At 35.0% G+C, this 15,077-nt stretch overlaps 1 protein-coding gene across 3 annotated transcripts in view; it reads left to right on the top strand.

Annotated features, from left to right (window-relative positions):
* The window catches only part of LOC136816863 (alpha-1,6-mannosylglycoprotein 6-beta-N-acetylglucosaminyltransferase A-like), a 17,877-nt gene extending 6,920 nt beyond the window's left edge, over nucleotides 1-10,957 (top strand). Inside the window, exons 3-18 of one of the 3 annotated variants that reach the window (XM_067073191.1) lie at nucleotides 1,307-1,396; nucleotides 1,765-1,815; nucleotides 2,086-2,238; nucleotides 3,417-3,577; nucleotides 5,085-5,228; nucleotides 5,742-5,878; nucleotides 6,235-6,371; nucleotides 6,610-6,681; nucleotides 7,250-7,321; nucleotides 7,545-7,628; nucleotides 7,972-8,034; nucleotides 8,432-8,548; nucleotides 8,884-8,961; nucleotides 9,796-9,898; nucleotides 10,242-10,299; nucleotides 10,425-10,957. In XM_067073191.1, coding sequence (XP_066929292.1) covers nucleotides 1,307-1,396; nucleotides 1,765-1,815; nucleotides 2,086-2,238; nucleotides 3,417-3,577; nucleotides 5,085-5,228; nucleotides 5,742-5,878; nucleotides 6,235-6,371; nucleotides 6,610-6,681; nucleotides 7,250-7,321; nucleotides 7,545-7,628; nucleotides 7,972-8,034; nucleotides 8,432-8,548; nucleotides 8,884-8,961; nucleotides 9,796-9,898; nucleotides 10,242-10,299; nucleotides 10,425-10,626 — 1,722 coding nt within the window. In that variant the 3' untranslated portion in view covers nucleotides 10,627-10,957. The remainder of the gene's footprint in view (nucleotides 1-1,306; nucleotides 1,397-1,764; nucleotides 1,816-2,085; nucleotides 2,239-3,416; nucleotides 3,578-5,084; nucleotides 5,229-5,741; nucleotides 5,879-6,234; nucleotides 6,372-6,609; nucleotides 6,682-7,249; nucleotides 7,322-7,544; nucleotides 7,629-7,971; nucleotides 8,035-8,431; nucleotides 8,549-8,883; nucleotides 8,962-9,795; nucleotides 9,899-10,241; nucleotides 10,300-10,424) is intronic. The other 2 variants (XM_067073192.1, XM_067073193.1) reach the window with 2 other exon arrangements.
* Nucleotides 10,958-15,077: the final 4,120 nt, after the last annotated feature.

The raw sequence follows: 15,077 nt of genomic DNA, 5'->3' as shown, positions 1-15,077 counted from the left end.
TATCAATGTCTTTAGAGGCTCGTCTCTCACAATGTAATTAGCATCGAGGCCACGCCCTTGTTGTCAATAAATTTTGTCCACGATTAATCATTGACATTTCCGGTCATAAGATCAGGTGTTTAGAAATTGATCCAAATACAACGAAGGGATGAGAAACTAGCCAAACTTTGCCAAACTTTGCAATTTTCGTGTTTTAAGTCCAAAATAAGGGAATTTCCCTAATTGGCATCGAGGCCACGCCCTTTTTATCAATAAATTTTGTCCACAATTAATCTTGGATGTCCGGTCATAAGATCAGGTGTTTAGAAATTGATCCAAATTCAACGGGGAACTGAGAACTAGCCAAACTTTGCCAATTTTTCGTGTTTTGAATCCTAAATAGGGGAATTTCCCTAATTAGCACGAGGCCACGCCCTTGTTGTCAATAAATTTTGTCCACGATTAATCATTGACATTTCCGGTCATAAGATCAGGTGTTTAGAAATTGATCCAAATACAGCGAAGGGACTGAGAACTAGCCAAACTTTGCCAAACTTGCATTTTCGTGTTTTGAGTCCAAAATAAGGAATTTCTCTAATTAGCATCAGGCCAGCCCTTTTTATCAATAAATTTTGTCCACAATTAATCATTGACATGTCCGGTCATAAGATCAGGTGTTTAGAAATTGATCCAAATTCAACGAGGGAACTGAGAACTAGCCAAAACTTTGCAATTTTCGTGTTTTGAATCCTAAATAGGGGGAATTTCCCTAATTAGCATCGAGGCCACGCCCTTGTTGTCAATAAATTTTGTCCACGATTAATCATTGACATTTCCGGCATAAGATCAGGTGTTTAGAAATTGATCCAAATACAACGAAGGGACTGAGAACTAGCCAAAGTATGCAATGGGCTGGAAATTTGAATCCTAAAAAGGGGAATTTCCCTAATTAGCGTCAAGGCCACGCCCATTTTTACATCAATTTTTGTCAAGAACTGCTCTATGTTATGTAATCTTTTAAGATCTTTTGGTTTGAAGTTAATATCTTTTTTCAATTTTTTTTTACAAAGCTTTTTACGAATCCTGAATCCGAATCCGAATCCTTGAATCTCAATCCTACAATCCAGCGAATCTACCCTCCCCAGGGACCAGACAAAACATTTAAATTACGGAGAGGTCTTTAGAATTCTTAACATTTTCTACCACGTTTGGCCTGAACTGAGTCTTTCGAGAATAATAGACTCATTCTTGATAAACATAATTAATCGATAGAGGACATCCTCGACTACTGTTCTGGAATTTAGCTTGATTTATTTTCCATTTGAAGTATTTGAAATACCGGTGGCAAGAAAGATGTTTTCGAGAGGTTCATGGTGTTGATGGTTCACAATGCTCAATACTTGAGTATTTTCAAAAGGTTAGTGAAAACACCTTGTTCCCGTTGGAATTTAGCCATGATAGCAAAGCCATGATTCCTTATTTAATGTACTGATGGTGAAATGAATAGCCTTGTTTGGGCTATGAATTTCCCATCTCCCAGCAGAACCGATCAAAATCGTTTTTCTTAGTAAAATATTTTTAGCTGTTATTTTTTTGAATCCAAAGTTAGCTTCACAGCTTGAACCTGTCTTGTATACGACGGGTCGCCTGTCTAGTAGTATAGTTAGGATTCACCTTCGAAGAGATATATTCTTGATCTGATAATATCTCATCAAAAATATTTTTATTTCATTATTCTGATTTTTACGATGCTGATTCTGTAAGTAAAATGATGTTTTTGTTTAGGTGGAGCCATACTGTGGATACCATGAATCGAAAATAAGAAAAGATCTTCCGGTAAAGCTATTATTTGTTGATTTATATCTTAAAAACCATTGAAATTACCTCCATGACTATCACCGCTATCTGTAAACTTTTTTGGATTTAAAAAATAAAATCACTAATTCACTATTGTGATACAAAAAAAGAGTTCCACCCTTAGTTCTGGAATTTAGCAAACGCAATTATCTGATTTTCAGTTTTTCAAACCTCAGTGAAAACCAATCCAGTAGGTCATAAAGGTCTTTAAATAATTTACAATCAATAAAATCTAACGTGTATCTTTAGGCCAAAATGAGGTTCGATCTACAAGGCTTATTGAAAATCTTATCTGGTGAACAGTTTCAATGGATGAGACAACGGGCCACGGATTCATGGCCTCACTGGGTTCAAGCTGGCAAGTTCTTTCAAAAGAAAAACCAAATATATAAAAGGAAAAAGGTAGGAAACTCACAATGTAGAAAATTCTATCGAAGTATAAAACAGTTCGAGGGGCCAATCCTTTAGGATCATTTATAAAAGAGTGTACGTGAATTAGGCCCAGCTACAATCATGGGCAAAAGGTTTTAGACAAATGAAATTTCAGTGAAAAATGATGAGAAATAGAGCAAAATAACTCTTCAATGTGTCTGAAAAAGGAGGGAAGTTAAGAACAACACTTTCGAAGTCGTTGCATTGCTTTTGAATTGCTTTTGAGGGAACCACAAGCAAAAAATCAGTGTTTTGATACTGGTGTAAGCCAGTTAATCAAGTCCTTGTGGTTAGACTGCAGTGGTTAGACTGCAGTGGGTGACTTTCAAAGACTTTGAACAGCTTTGAATGGGTTTGGAAAGCACCCAGAACCTCTTGGGAACTTGTTTTTGATCGATATTGAAGTATTTTGCAAATATTGCAGAAGTCTACAAACCTTTTGTCCATGATTGTAAACTGTAAGGGGAAACAAGTGCTGGGTAGTCTATATCAGACGTCATGATATTTTTTCTTCGCTGTACCGTCTATAAACATGTTGCAGAATTAAAGTCTAAAGACAAAATCATTCTTTTACTCGAAATTTTGTTCTTGTTACATGACATTTATTTCTGATTGGTTCGAATTTATTGACAATAATAAAGTTATCAGCTGTAAGTTGTAAAGCAAGTAACATGGGAATAAAATCAAGTGAACATTTTCGAGTAATCACATGTTTTGAATGCGCTGATATAATTTTGCAACCCGTGTATTCCCTTTTGCGACTTTTTCGAATTTTTGGAGCCCAGGTTTTCGGGCATGAAATTCTGAGAAAAAAAGTAGACTACAAAATACCCTTTACACATATGTACAAGGAAATACGGACATTTAAAGCAAAGGTCCTGTCCGATCCAAGTGCAATCTAAACAGATTTGAGGCCAACTATTCTAAAACTGACAGGCATTTCAGCTTTTCATGACCGTTCGGAAGAATTCACCGTATTGACTCGAACAATTTTATCTAGCTTTGTTCAATGATTTGAAAATCCATTCTTTTGGAGAGAAAATCTGGCCGTTGTACCGCTTGAAAAATACTAAAACGCTCGAACTCGTATATCGCGGGTTGGTACATTGAAATCTTTCCCCTAGAATTTTCTAACTCTTCCCTTTTAGATTGCGTTATTCATGGGCTCATTTGGTTTCCAACCTTTGCTTTTCAAATATGCTGGCAAGGGTGGACCATTAGGTGAATTGGTACAGTGGACGGACACGTTGTGTGGATTGTATATCCTTGGATATGACGTCAATGTTTATCTGAATATCACCGAGATGAAGTATATATTTCCTTCATTTCATTTCGACGAGGAAAGTTTCATAGACGAAACAAATGAATTTATAGCCCCTAAATTGTTACGGAATTTTCAAGGAAAAACATTTTTATGATGTCATTACATGTTTTTTAAAAGCAAGTGTCTATCCCTTCACCAGGCTTGCATTATGCTTAGCATTCTATTGTTCTTAAACAATGAGTCATTGTATAGGAGCCAAAAACTGAACCTGTATAATGCTAATAAACGTTATGCTTTTGAAAAAAACATGGTTCTCTACAAGGCGGAAATAATGTGTAATTAGTGTCATACTATCAGAAGAACCGAAGATTTTTTGGACCTACCTTTGGAGGTCCTATAAATTAACCCGTGTTCGTTCGTTCGTTCGTTCGTTCGTTGGTTACTAGCTTTTCTCGGGATTGGCTCATTAGTTTTTCCTAATTTTTGGCACAAAGATGCAAAATGGTAATGCCCAAAATGTGACGGAGCACGATTTTCGAAAAAAATTCATTTCCGGCCGAAAATGCCGGAAATATGCCGGAAAAACCGGTTTTTTGGCATTTTCTCGAGATTTCATCATTAGCTTTTTCTGATTTTTTGCACAAAGATGCGTATTAGCAATGCCTAAAACATGGATTAGTCCGATTTTTGAGAAAAATCCTATTCCGGCTGAAAATGCCGGAAATATCCCGGAAATTGCCGTTTTTGCAGATTTTTATTGGACTTTTTCCTTATATTTCGTTGTTTTTTCACACAAAAACATTATTTGTAGCAATGCCCACCATCAAGCATGGTTTAATTGTCAATAAAAGTGATTTTTGAAGCCGGAACTTTCTAAAAATCGCCGGAACAGCCTATTTTCGCCGGAAAAACGGTATTTCTTGAATTTCTCGAGCTGTACTTTATATTTTTTCATGAAATTTTGCACACTGATGCAAAATGGCAATACCTAAAATATGACAGAGCCTGATTTTCAATTAACGTACTTTTCCGGCCGAAAATGCCGGAAATATGCTGGAAAAACCGGTTTTTTGGCATTTTCTCGAGATTTCATCATTTGTTTTTCCCTATTTTTTAACAACGCCAACGTCATCAAGCATGATTCAATTATCAATAAAACTGATTTTTGCAACTGGAACTTTCTATTTCTTTTTTCCCTACTCTCCTTCCCTCTCCCCATCAACTATCAATGATAAAATTTAAGGCGTTTTGCAATCTCGCTATAAACGCTATATTTTCTGACGTGATTGTTTTCATTTTTCTCCTTATTGCTATCTAACTTTCATCATCAGGTAGGTCCATTCAGCATCTAGCTTGTTTCTTTCGAGTTGAACTGAACCTTTATACTTCTCCATCTTGTAGGTGTGGCGCAACCTTTGTGGTCGAGAGGGGGAGGGGCGTTAAAATCAGCACCGTTGTAGAATGATATGAAATGCCTATCATTTTTACTACTAAACAACCTAGTAAGCAATTAATAGAAAACCATTGAAAACCCTCATTTTGGTATTTTCAGCCTTCCAAAAACACAACCCGGTTATTGTGCACCGCATTGGACGGATGAAATGTTGCGTGACGAGCCGGAAGTTATTTATACCGATTCCAACGGAATGGCGTATTTCATCATGGATCTGGGCGCTGCTGCCACTGCTAAGTATAGGTAAGCAAAAAGTGATTGTGAAACTTAATTTCGTCAACCAAGTCATGGCTGTGCATTAGAGATACCTTAAAGAAAGATTCGCCTTTTGCCGGAAAGAATCGCCTGAAATCCGCCAATTATGTTCCCGGTTAATTTAATTTATTCCACACATTCTCCAAATTGGTGCTATTTCAGGCTTATATAGGTTTTGTTTATTTTTGATAACTGTTAATAATAACTTTTGACCAAAGATATCCTGCAACCACCAAATTAATTTCCCTCTGAAAAAACTTTGTTGGGCTATCATCTGCTAAATTAAATTTCCGCCAATAATGTCTTCTTTTTAACGTACAGACGGATATTCGTCGCCATTCTTTTTTCAAACGCAGCCAGTTAAAAACCTCTATTTTTGTAAAATATAGAGAGCTGGATGTAGCTTCAAAGCAAAAATCTTCTTCGATCAATCTAAAATGATCCTGGCAATAGGACGTCAGGAAAATATTGTTTGAAGAATCTTTCACTGTTTTCTTAAAGGTGTAGATTGCGATTGTTAGATTCATTTGGCACATGGCCAGAGTATAATGATCCCAGCTATCCTTTCGAAATAATGGGTGGTCGTTCTCCATGGGCCAACATGAATTTGCTGACTCAACAATTTTTAACATTGTATCGTAAGTATATAACCGATTCCATCATTGATATTAAGAGGGGTTTGTTTTTACTAATTTCTTTAGGAAACTTTTGTTATGATATATTATGAAAATAATATATTTTTAATGCTGAAAAAACATTCTGTGATTACGATCTGACAAAAAGTTTGAAAATTTGTGTGACTTTTTCCAATTCAATCAACCTATTATGCAGCTCAATGAAAGTAGATTGGGTTTTAGTTTACCGTTGTTGCCATATGTTATAAGTTTATATATTTACAACAGAAGTCATTGTATTGACGCCAATACTAAACCCTAGAGAACTCACACCGATCTCGGCATTACAGATCAACAAACTGATTTTCTTACTTTTTCAGCTCATACAGATGATAATTTATTTTTGGGTTTCGTCGTCGGCAGCAAAATGATGAACGAACTCCCTACAAATAAACCAACAGAAAAACAAGACAAAGCACTGCTTTATGCCAAGTTGCTCAGTTACTGTAAAAGCCAGGTAGGCTATTTCTTCAAGAATCTAATGAAGGATAACCTGCATTTAGTCTGATAGAAGAAGATTGGCGGAAACTCATTTTTAGACCTATTCGATGCTAGAATAGTACTGACCTGTGTGTTCTGAATCAAAAGTCCCTTAAAACGTGCAGTAACATGGTTAGATGGCTAACGCCTGGACTCTGAAAGCTTGTGATGAAATTGTTTGGCCAACTTTCTCTTTGAATTTGCTTTGTTTACAGGAGAATCGAAAATACTTGAAAATTGTCAGTGAATATTTTCAATTGGAAGCCACGTCAGTCAAGAATGAAAACGTATGTTTTTTAAGACTCATTATCATTCACTTGTCATCATCGGTGTCATTCCCAAAAATGGTTCTTAAGGTGTACAAATTTTGGCGAGCAGAAACTTTCGCGAGGTCAAAATATCGCGAAATTTGCGACATTTGCTTTCGCGAATTTGAGGAAAACATGTTTTTCGCGAACATAAACTTTCACGAATCGTTGAATAAAAATGAGAATTTTCCAATAAGAATTGCCTTTAAGCTTCACACGCACGTAAAATTTTACTTTAGACCTTACGGAAAATCGTTCGTAAGGCTTTCTTTTGGGAATTTCGCGGGGAAGGCCAAAAGGCTTTCTGCTCGCGAAAGTTTGTACGCCTAAACTAAAGTATAGTCATTGAAATTCAATTCTAATTAAAAACTACTTAACACTAATCCCAACCACTGAACTTTCAAAACCCAGTATAATTAAGCTATATTCGTCTCGTATCATCTTTGATCGGAGTGGTGCACGCAAAGAAGCCATCGCACTAATAACGACAACTAGCTATTAGTACTTAGAAATGCTATACTCACTTTTTCATTTTTCATGCTTTCAGGGGTTTGATTTTTTACACAACTATGGACCAGTGAGTGGCAGTAAAGTTAAAGAGCTCTTGGCCGGTGCAAAGGTTGGTAACTATTGATTGCGAGTAAAAAACGAAAGGGCTTCGCTTTTTCTACTGTGATATGTATATCTGGTAATAGCGTTTAATATATAGAGCGCTTGGAAAAGTTGATTATCTATTTTTTCCAACGCTATTTGTTTTGTTCCAACGTTGGAACAACACAATCGCCTCACTATTTTCCTTTGCTTTTTTATTCTTTACGTAACAATGTAAAACTCTATTGTAGGTTTTCATCGGATGTGGCTTCCCGTATGAAGGACCGGGTCCTCTGGAAGCAATGGCTGCTGGAACACCTTTCATCCAACCCAAGGTACAAGGACATTTAAAATCACGAAATCTACAAGAAACTTACGATTAGGAAATACTCTTCGCGAGCGTAAATTTTTTAACAAAACATTAAGTTAGATGCCAACCTCGTTCCCTGCGTATCGTTAGCTTCTTAATTCTTACCGATAATAATTCTCTAGCGTTTATCAGTAACGTAACTATCACGGGGACGAGGTTGGTTAGATGTGATGAAAATTAATTTACTTTCATGAAAAATTCTGTTCGTGAAAATTTGTACGCTGCAAATTCATCTTTTCGAGTTCTCTTCGGTAAGATATTAACCCGCTCCCTCTATGACACCATCTCATTTGCTTATTATTATTTAGTATCCAGTCCCTAAGAATAAAGAAAATGACGACTTTTTCAAACTGAAACCGAATTTAAGAAGGGTAAGTTTGTTTTATTCTCATTTCAACTTAAAGCGTTTTTGATAAACTTCATGGCGCGATTGAGGTGGTCCAGAAGTATCATACTAGCCGTCTTTGTTTGCTTTGTTTAAGCAAATTCCCAGATTGGGCTAATCCAGAAAAGAATTTGAATATGGGAGTGGAGGATATAATTTTTGGAAATCTACCCCTCCCCTCCCTTTTGATCCCCTCTCCCGGACAGCTGGTCTACCCCCCTCCCCCAAACAAGCATCAGTTCACCCCAGGACAGTTAAAATTACCCCAAAACAAAGCAAGTTTACAAGGAAAATTTTGTAGATTTGTCACTACCCACAGAGAATATATCCTCCATCTCCGTGTATGAACATTTCTCGGAACGATTTTCATTATTTCTTACCAGCTAACCTCACAAAGCCCATATATGGAAGATTTCGTTGGTGAGCCATATGTGTATACCATTGATATCACGAATGAATCGTTGTTGAGATCAGTTCTTCAAAAGATTAAAAATATGAAGGTAACAATTTTTAATACTCGAAGATGACGATTATCTAAAAATTACTTAAAAGATTTTTTTACTTTCTAGTTTTGTTGATTTTATAGCCACTTTTGAGAGACATTTCACGTTTTTGGTTTGGACCACATTTCAAATAGACTGATTGTCAGTGAAATAAAAAATCTGGTAAATCTTTCTATGCCCAACGTTGGCCCTTTTTTTCCATGAATATAGTATGTGGATAAATAATTGCCAGCTTTACTCGATAACACTCCAGTATAAAGGACTTTCGATACCCAGGCTCCTACAGTTTAAGCCTGTTTAAGTTTAATTTTGGATTTTTATATTTTTTGCAGCCATTACCACCTAAAATCCCCAAAGAATTCACAAATGAAGGAATGATGGAACGACTTCACATTTTCACTGAGCACATGGTATGTTAAAGTAGTAGCTCTGAATGGGTATTAGGGTTTGAAGTGTGACGACACTGCAAAAATATTGCAAAAAAATCAGTTTTTCAGAGAATGTCGAAAATTATACAATTCACCAAGTTTTTGTTTGGTATCTGTTTTATTTTGCGAGTTAGAATTCATTTTTTTTTATTTTCCAAATCCTTACTACAGGGGCTCGTACTAAAGTGACATTACGAATAAACTACTCGAAAGAGTTTAAATCTTTTCAACTGATCGCTCTTTGTGCTGGTTCTTTTAGGGCCCTTGAAGAACCTACCGGGTGTGCCACAAATAAGTTACCCTCTTTGATTTGATATTGTACGCAGTAGAAAAGAGATTTTTCAAAGATTATTTCGGAATCATTCAGAGGAAATCCTAACTTAAAATTTGGTGTTTTTTTCGCCTTTTTTGACATTTTTTTAAATTGACATTTTAGGTTTTTAAACATAACTTTTGAACCGATGAAGTAAAATTTAAAAGTAATACACCAAATTTTAAGTTATGATTTCCTCTGAATGATTCAGAAACAATCTTTGAAAAATCTCTTTTCTACTGCCTACAATATCAAATCAAAAAGGGTAAGTTATTTGTGGCACATCCGGTATTTTAACTAAATTACAAGTCACATACTATTTTTTCATGCATTGGGTCTGTTTCGATCCAACTCTACCAAATATACTTCCTTCCCGACACAGTCAATCCAAAACATTTTTTCCCTCCTTTCTGCGTGACCCTAAGACACTTCAAGAAAGATGCTTCATGTAGGAGTAGTTTCACCGATTCTTAATATCAATAAAAGATATATTTTCTCAACAGGATTTTTGTCATGCATCAAAACCACGATGGCCACCACTAAGTCATCGGAAAGTTTTTGTGGCAGAAAAATCAACTTCCTGTTCGGAGACTTGCCGAAAACATGGTATGAAATACATTGACACAATTATTTGTTGACCTGAATCAATATTTTCATTTGGTTTTTGAGTTGTTGCGTAAATCAATAGTTATATTAAGATATCTCAAGGATTTTTGAAATTTAAGGAGATCTTTTGGCAAGCTGATTTTTTTCTATTGGATTTAGTGGAATTGTTAGATGAAGTTTTGAAAAGCGTACGTGATTTCTTTGAACTTGCATAGCGTCCTTCAATTTTAGGTTCGGTTCAATATTCATCTTACTTCAAGTTTTGTAAATTTCTTGTTAATGCTTCATTGTATCTTCATTCTATCATCATTGTATCATTGTATTGTATCTCTTTCTCCTTCAGGTCTAGTTTGCGAGAAGAGTTATTTCGACGAATTAAACGTTGCTTCCGAGATTGAGAAGTAAGTCAAAATTCATTTCAAAACTTCAGCAGCTTTACTTCGTTTTTAAAGGTAATAACTCGAATTTTTAACTTCTGAAGTTTTAATTTTTTTCTTCTGTTATAATTCTTTTTTTAACCTTAAAGGTTCGTCAATTTGAAATGTTCAAAGATTGATATGGTATTCAATTTACATGCGCCCTCATTTGATGACACAAATCAAGTATGTTACCTACAAAAGAACACTCAATTCTTCAGTTGTTCACACCGCGCGCATAAACAACGACAGATTTGTCCGTGTCGTGATTTCGAGAAAGAACAGTACGCACTATGTAATGATTGTTTATAACAACACCACATAAACAAAATTGCGTCAAAGTAAAGATACAAACAATTTAGGTGACCACGCTGAAGTTTTACACATTTTCTAAGAGAGAGAAGATAAGCTGACCCTTATATGTTTCCTATCCCTAGATAGGGAAATCAGAGCGTTTACCAGACATTGTACTCTGTGCTCGCGACACATCAGAGCCGTGCTGTATCGATGATGATGATACTGGGACAGTACGGGAGAACCTTGCGTTCTCGCAGGTACTGAACATATGAGTACCTTAAGGGAAGAAATTTTCGCGAGAAGAAATTTTCGCGGAAGAAATTTTCGCGGAATTTAATTTCGCGAATTGGGGTACGAATTAAAATTTTTGAAAAGGGTCAAAACATTGAAATAAAATTTTTCCAGGAAAATTAAATTTTTTTTTCAAGTAATAAGAGGGTGTTTTGGAATAGGGCGAGTTGAATTTGAACTTCCATGGTGTTAAAAAAAGTAAAAGAGAGATAAATAAAATGACTTAAAATTGTTGTTTCGTTATTTTCACTCTTTCTTATCATTGAAAATAAATTCTTTTGTTTTCCGTTTTCCCTCCTTTTCCTACATATCCTTTTAAATGTTTAATTTCAAGCCAGTTGGATTACCCTCTTGCATTGAAAAGCTTTTAAATAAGCGATCACTTTAGATAAAATTTTTTCCAATACCTCTTCCAATTTTTTAAATTTGTGAAGAAAATTTTGAGGAAAACGAATTTTTGCTAACAAGCATATCGAGGATTAGACCTTAGACCTTCGAGGGTTGCGTACCCTCATGTAGAAAAAAAATAAAAAACGATAAATAGAAATTTCGCGGATTGCAAAAAAAATTCAAATTTTTCGCGGAAACTAATTTTCGCGGATGGGCCTTTTTCAAATTTCCAATGGGACTTATTTTCGCGGATGACACCCAAATCCGCGAAATCCGCGAAAATTAATCCCCGCGAAAATTTATCCCATTAAAGTATCACCACACCACATTCAATGTCCAGCATGTCCACATACTCTTGTATCAGAGTGATGGTACCCTATTCCCCTCACATGGTATGGGTTGACCCGGGCCAAGGTCCATTCACTTGCCAAGTGAATCGCAGCTCCGAGTGGGAATCGAACCCTGACCTCCAGCACGGAAGTCAAGAACGATGACCACTACACTACTGTAAACACTTTCTAAGTGTTATAACTTAATGACTGGTGAAGATTTCAAGTAAAAAGAACTTGAATAATCTAGAGTTCCGGAGGTAGCAGTTTAAGAATATTTTTCATTTTTGTGTTTTTAAAGTTTTTAATAATCACATGAACATCATTTTCGGACCCAGTTTTATTGATCGTTTTTGGGTAATTTGCCATTGTTTGCAAATAGACCTGTGAGAGGAAATGTACTACGTTACGTCACGCTGGTACAGAGTAAATTTTCCATCGAGGCTATTTCGTTCTCATTTCGTTAGTGGAACTCCTTTTTCCGTATCATAGTTTGTAAAATACCTACTAGACAGCCGGCCAAACTATCGTTCTTTCATTTTATTATCGCTAGTCGAAGATTAGCAGGTATTGAGATCACAGGGAGGGTTGTTCGCTGAATGATTCACCTTGAACGGTTTAAAAGTATGTATTAATTTTGTAACAAATAAATTTATTATAATAATATACTTTGATAACAGTTATTTGTAGTAGTAGTTTTAAGATTATAAACTCATATATTTTGTATATTTTTTGTAAATAGGAAGCACTACAGTTTTTATGCTGTTTTAATTATGGTTTTGCCAAAATTACATGATTGTATAAGATTGTCGGGCAAAACTTTGAATTTTTTTATCCTAAAAATGGAACTTCGGAAATGTCTGAAAATAAAATTCTTTGTATGAACAAAATTAAAAAAAAACAAATAGTACCCCTGAAATGTTCCCATAAGTTTTCTCTTGTGAAAATCCTTGGACTTTTAACCAGTGCACTATTTTTACACGCGTCTACAAGGCGTGATTTGTTGATTTAGTATGTAAATTGTAATATTTATTTTGATGGTATTGTTGAGATAAGGGAAATTTTTTTATACGACTAGCGAAATCTGTATTAATTTCTTATTTTTATATGTTAGGCATAAATTTAGGTAAAAGCTAAATTATAATTTAATAATTGAGATAAAAAATAACGATTCTTCATGTCTAAACACCGTGTTGAAAGATATTATCAAAGAGAATAATCTAAAGGATAAAATATTTTTAAGTAAGCCAATAAGGGCTAAAAATGACGAAAAACAACAAAAATTACCAACTTCACAGTGCTGCAACTTTTTAGCCAAGAAAGATACGAAAAATCTGAATACATTTGAAACCAGCAAATTCAAATACATGTTTTTCTTTTTATAAGCATATGTCTGCCCCTACATCAGGCTCGCATTATGCTTAGCATTCTTTTGTTCTCAAACAACAAAGCTATTGTTTAGGTACCAAAATCTGAGCCTGCATATGCTTATAAACGTTATGCTTATAAAAGAAAAAAACATGTATTCTATAAAAAATCATGCAATGACTTTTCAAACAGAAGAAAACATCTTCATTTTTTTCATCTTCATTTTTCAATTTTTCAAAAATCTTTTAAGTATCTTTTTACCTTTATAACATATCATAAATGGGTGTCAAAAAACTTTTGAGACGAACTTTAATTTAGCACGTTTGCTGCCAACTAGAGTATCGTAGTAAATGGGTCAAAAAACCGGTAGTACCATTGACATTCAAGCTCGAAGGGCTAGACTCGAGACTCGTAATCCATCGTCGTGATTGCAGCGCGTTCCGGATGGGAAATAATTGGCTTCACTTTTTCTGGCTTGAAATAAAAATATATTTTATCAACACTTTCACCTCTGAAATGCAGAATTTCAACTGCGTGTATACTTTTGAATTACTTTTGTCACTCCAATAATCTTTTTGATGACTTGAAAAAAATAGCTTGCTAAAGTTGAGAGCCTGTGTCATAAGAATATCAAAATTTGAATGTGACACTCTCTAAAATTATTCGGCACTTTTAAGTCAAAATTTAGAAATATTAGTCGTAGTTTTGACAAGCTGATGATGATTTTGCCTCTGTTATCTTTGTTATGATACAGATAAAAGACTTGAAAAGAGTAGAACAACAGAGACTTTTGTCGAAGTTTTGACATTGTTAGCAAGGTATTCCCAAGAGGTATATCATCAAAATTTATTGTTTCATTTTATGTTTTTAACGAGGCGGCAACGAAGCTAGCAGCGCTGTCTACAAAAAAACAAAGGAGATGGATGTCCAGTCGTTTATATGTTCATGGTAATACCGATATGAAAAGGGGTCAAGGAAAGCTTAATTATAAACTTTTAATTTGGCCCAAATTTTAGTCACCAAGCCAAAATTTAGTCACTAAGGGCCGATAAGGTATGAGATTTGAAGATAAAACTTGTGTTTTGGATTATTTTACAATTTAACCTTTACCACGCCTTCTCTCCGGGAACTTCACCCCCAGCACGCCTTGTCGTTTTGGGGAAAATGACAGTTTTACCATAGAGGTATAAAGAAAGACAGGAGATGAATTTGTCGGTAATTGGTCGTTAAAGTCTTTTGATTTCTTTTATGGTAAAAAGGATTTCTTTTATGGTAAAAAGGATTTCTTTTATGTAATAAATCAAAAGAAATTCTAGGCTCGCCCGAAGAAATACGACTTTTTAGTAGAACTCAAGTTTGCGCTGAACATTCTTACTATCAGCATCGAAGATTTCTAGCCTTCTAATATACGAGACTAAAATAAAATTTAGCTCCACGAAATAAGTTTGCGTTTAATTTTGTCATCCATTAAATTCTGTTTTGAAAAGATATTTTCTCCAGCCAGAAAATAAAAAGTTATGTATAAGCACACACAATTTCAGACCCAATTTGTAGACAAAAAGTCGCTGGAGAATTTGGAGGAAAGTATTAAGCAATAGAGTTCACCTTGAAGAAAATGTTGATCGAAAAATCTTGTCATTTGATGAAGGATTGCAAAGTTTACAGGCCATTTTTTAATCCAAATATTTTCTTACACCAATGTCAGAAACAATGAATCTCGTCTCATCTTATTTCCAACACTTAAGTTAGCCAATAAAATTTCACCTATCAACAAAAGAGCTCATTAAAAATGCACGATATATGAGATTATGAGCATGCATACTTCGCAATTTTTTTAATCGTAGGGCGAGCATAGTTACAATAGCAATACTTCTCCTGTTTCTTTATACCTCCATGGTTTTACGCTTTCCGTCATAATTTTTGATCTACTAAACCCTTAATGTACCGCATACTAAAAGAATAAGGAGGCAGAAACTTATCTCAAACACTGACACTAAACTACAAACAAGCAATACATAACATTTCCAACCAATAAAACAAACCATTTTCATCCACTAAATAAACAATAAAGTTAGTTACAGCAGTCAA

The sequence above is a fragment of the Clytia hemisphaerica genome, unplaced genomic scaffold (genome assembly GCF_902728285.1).
Source record: "Clytia hemisphaerica strain Z4C2 unplaced genomic scaffold, Clytia hemisphaerica genome assembly, whole genome shotgun sequence".
Taxonomy (NCBI): Eukaryota; Metazoa; Cnidaria; class Hydrozoa; order Leptothecata; family Clytiidae; genus Clytia; species Clytia hemisphaerica.
The sequence above is the reverse complement of the archived record's forward strand: the minus strand, read 5'-3'. Positions and strand labels throughout refer to the sequence as shown.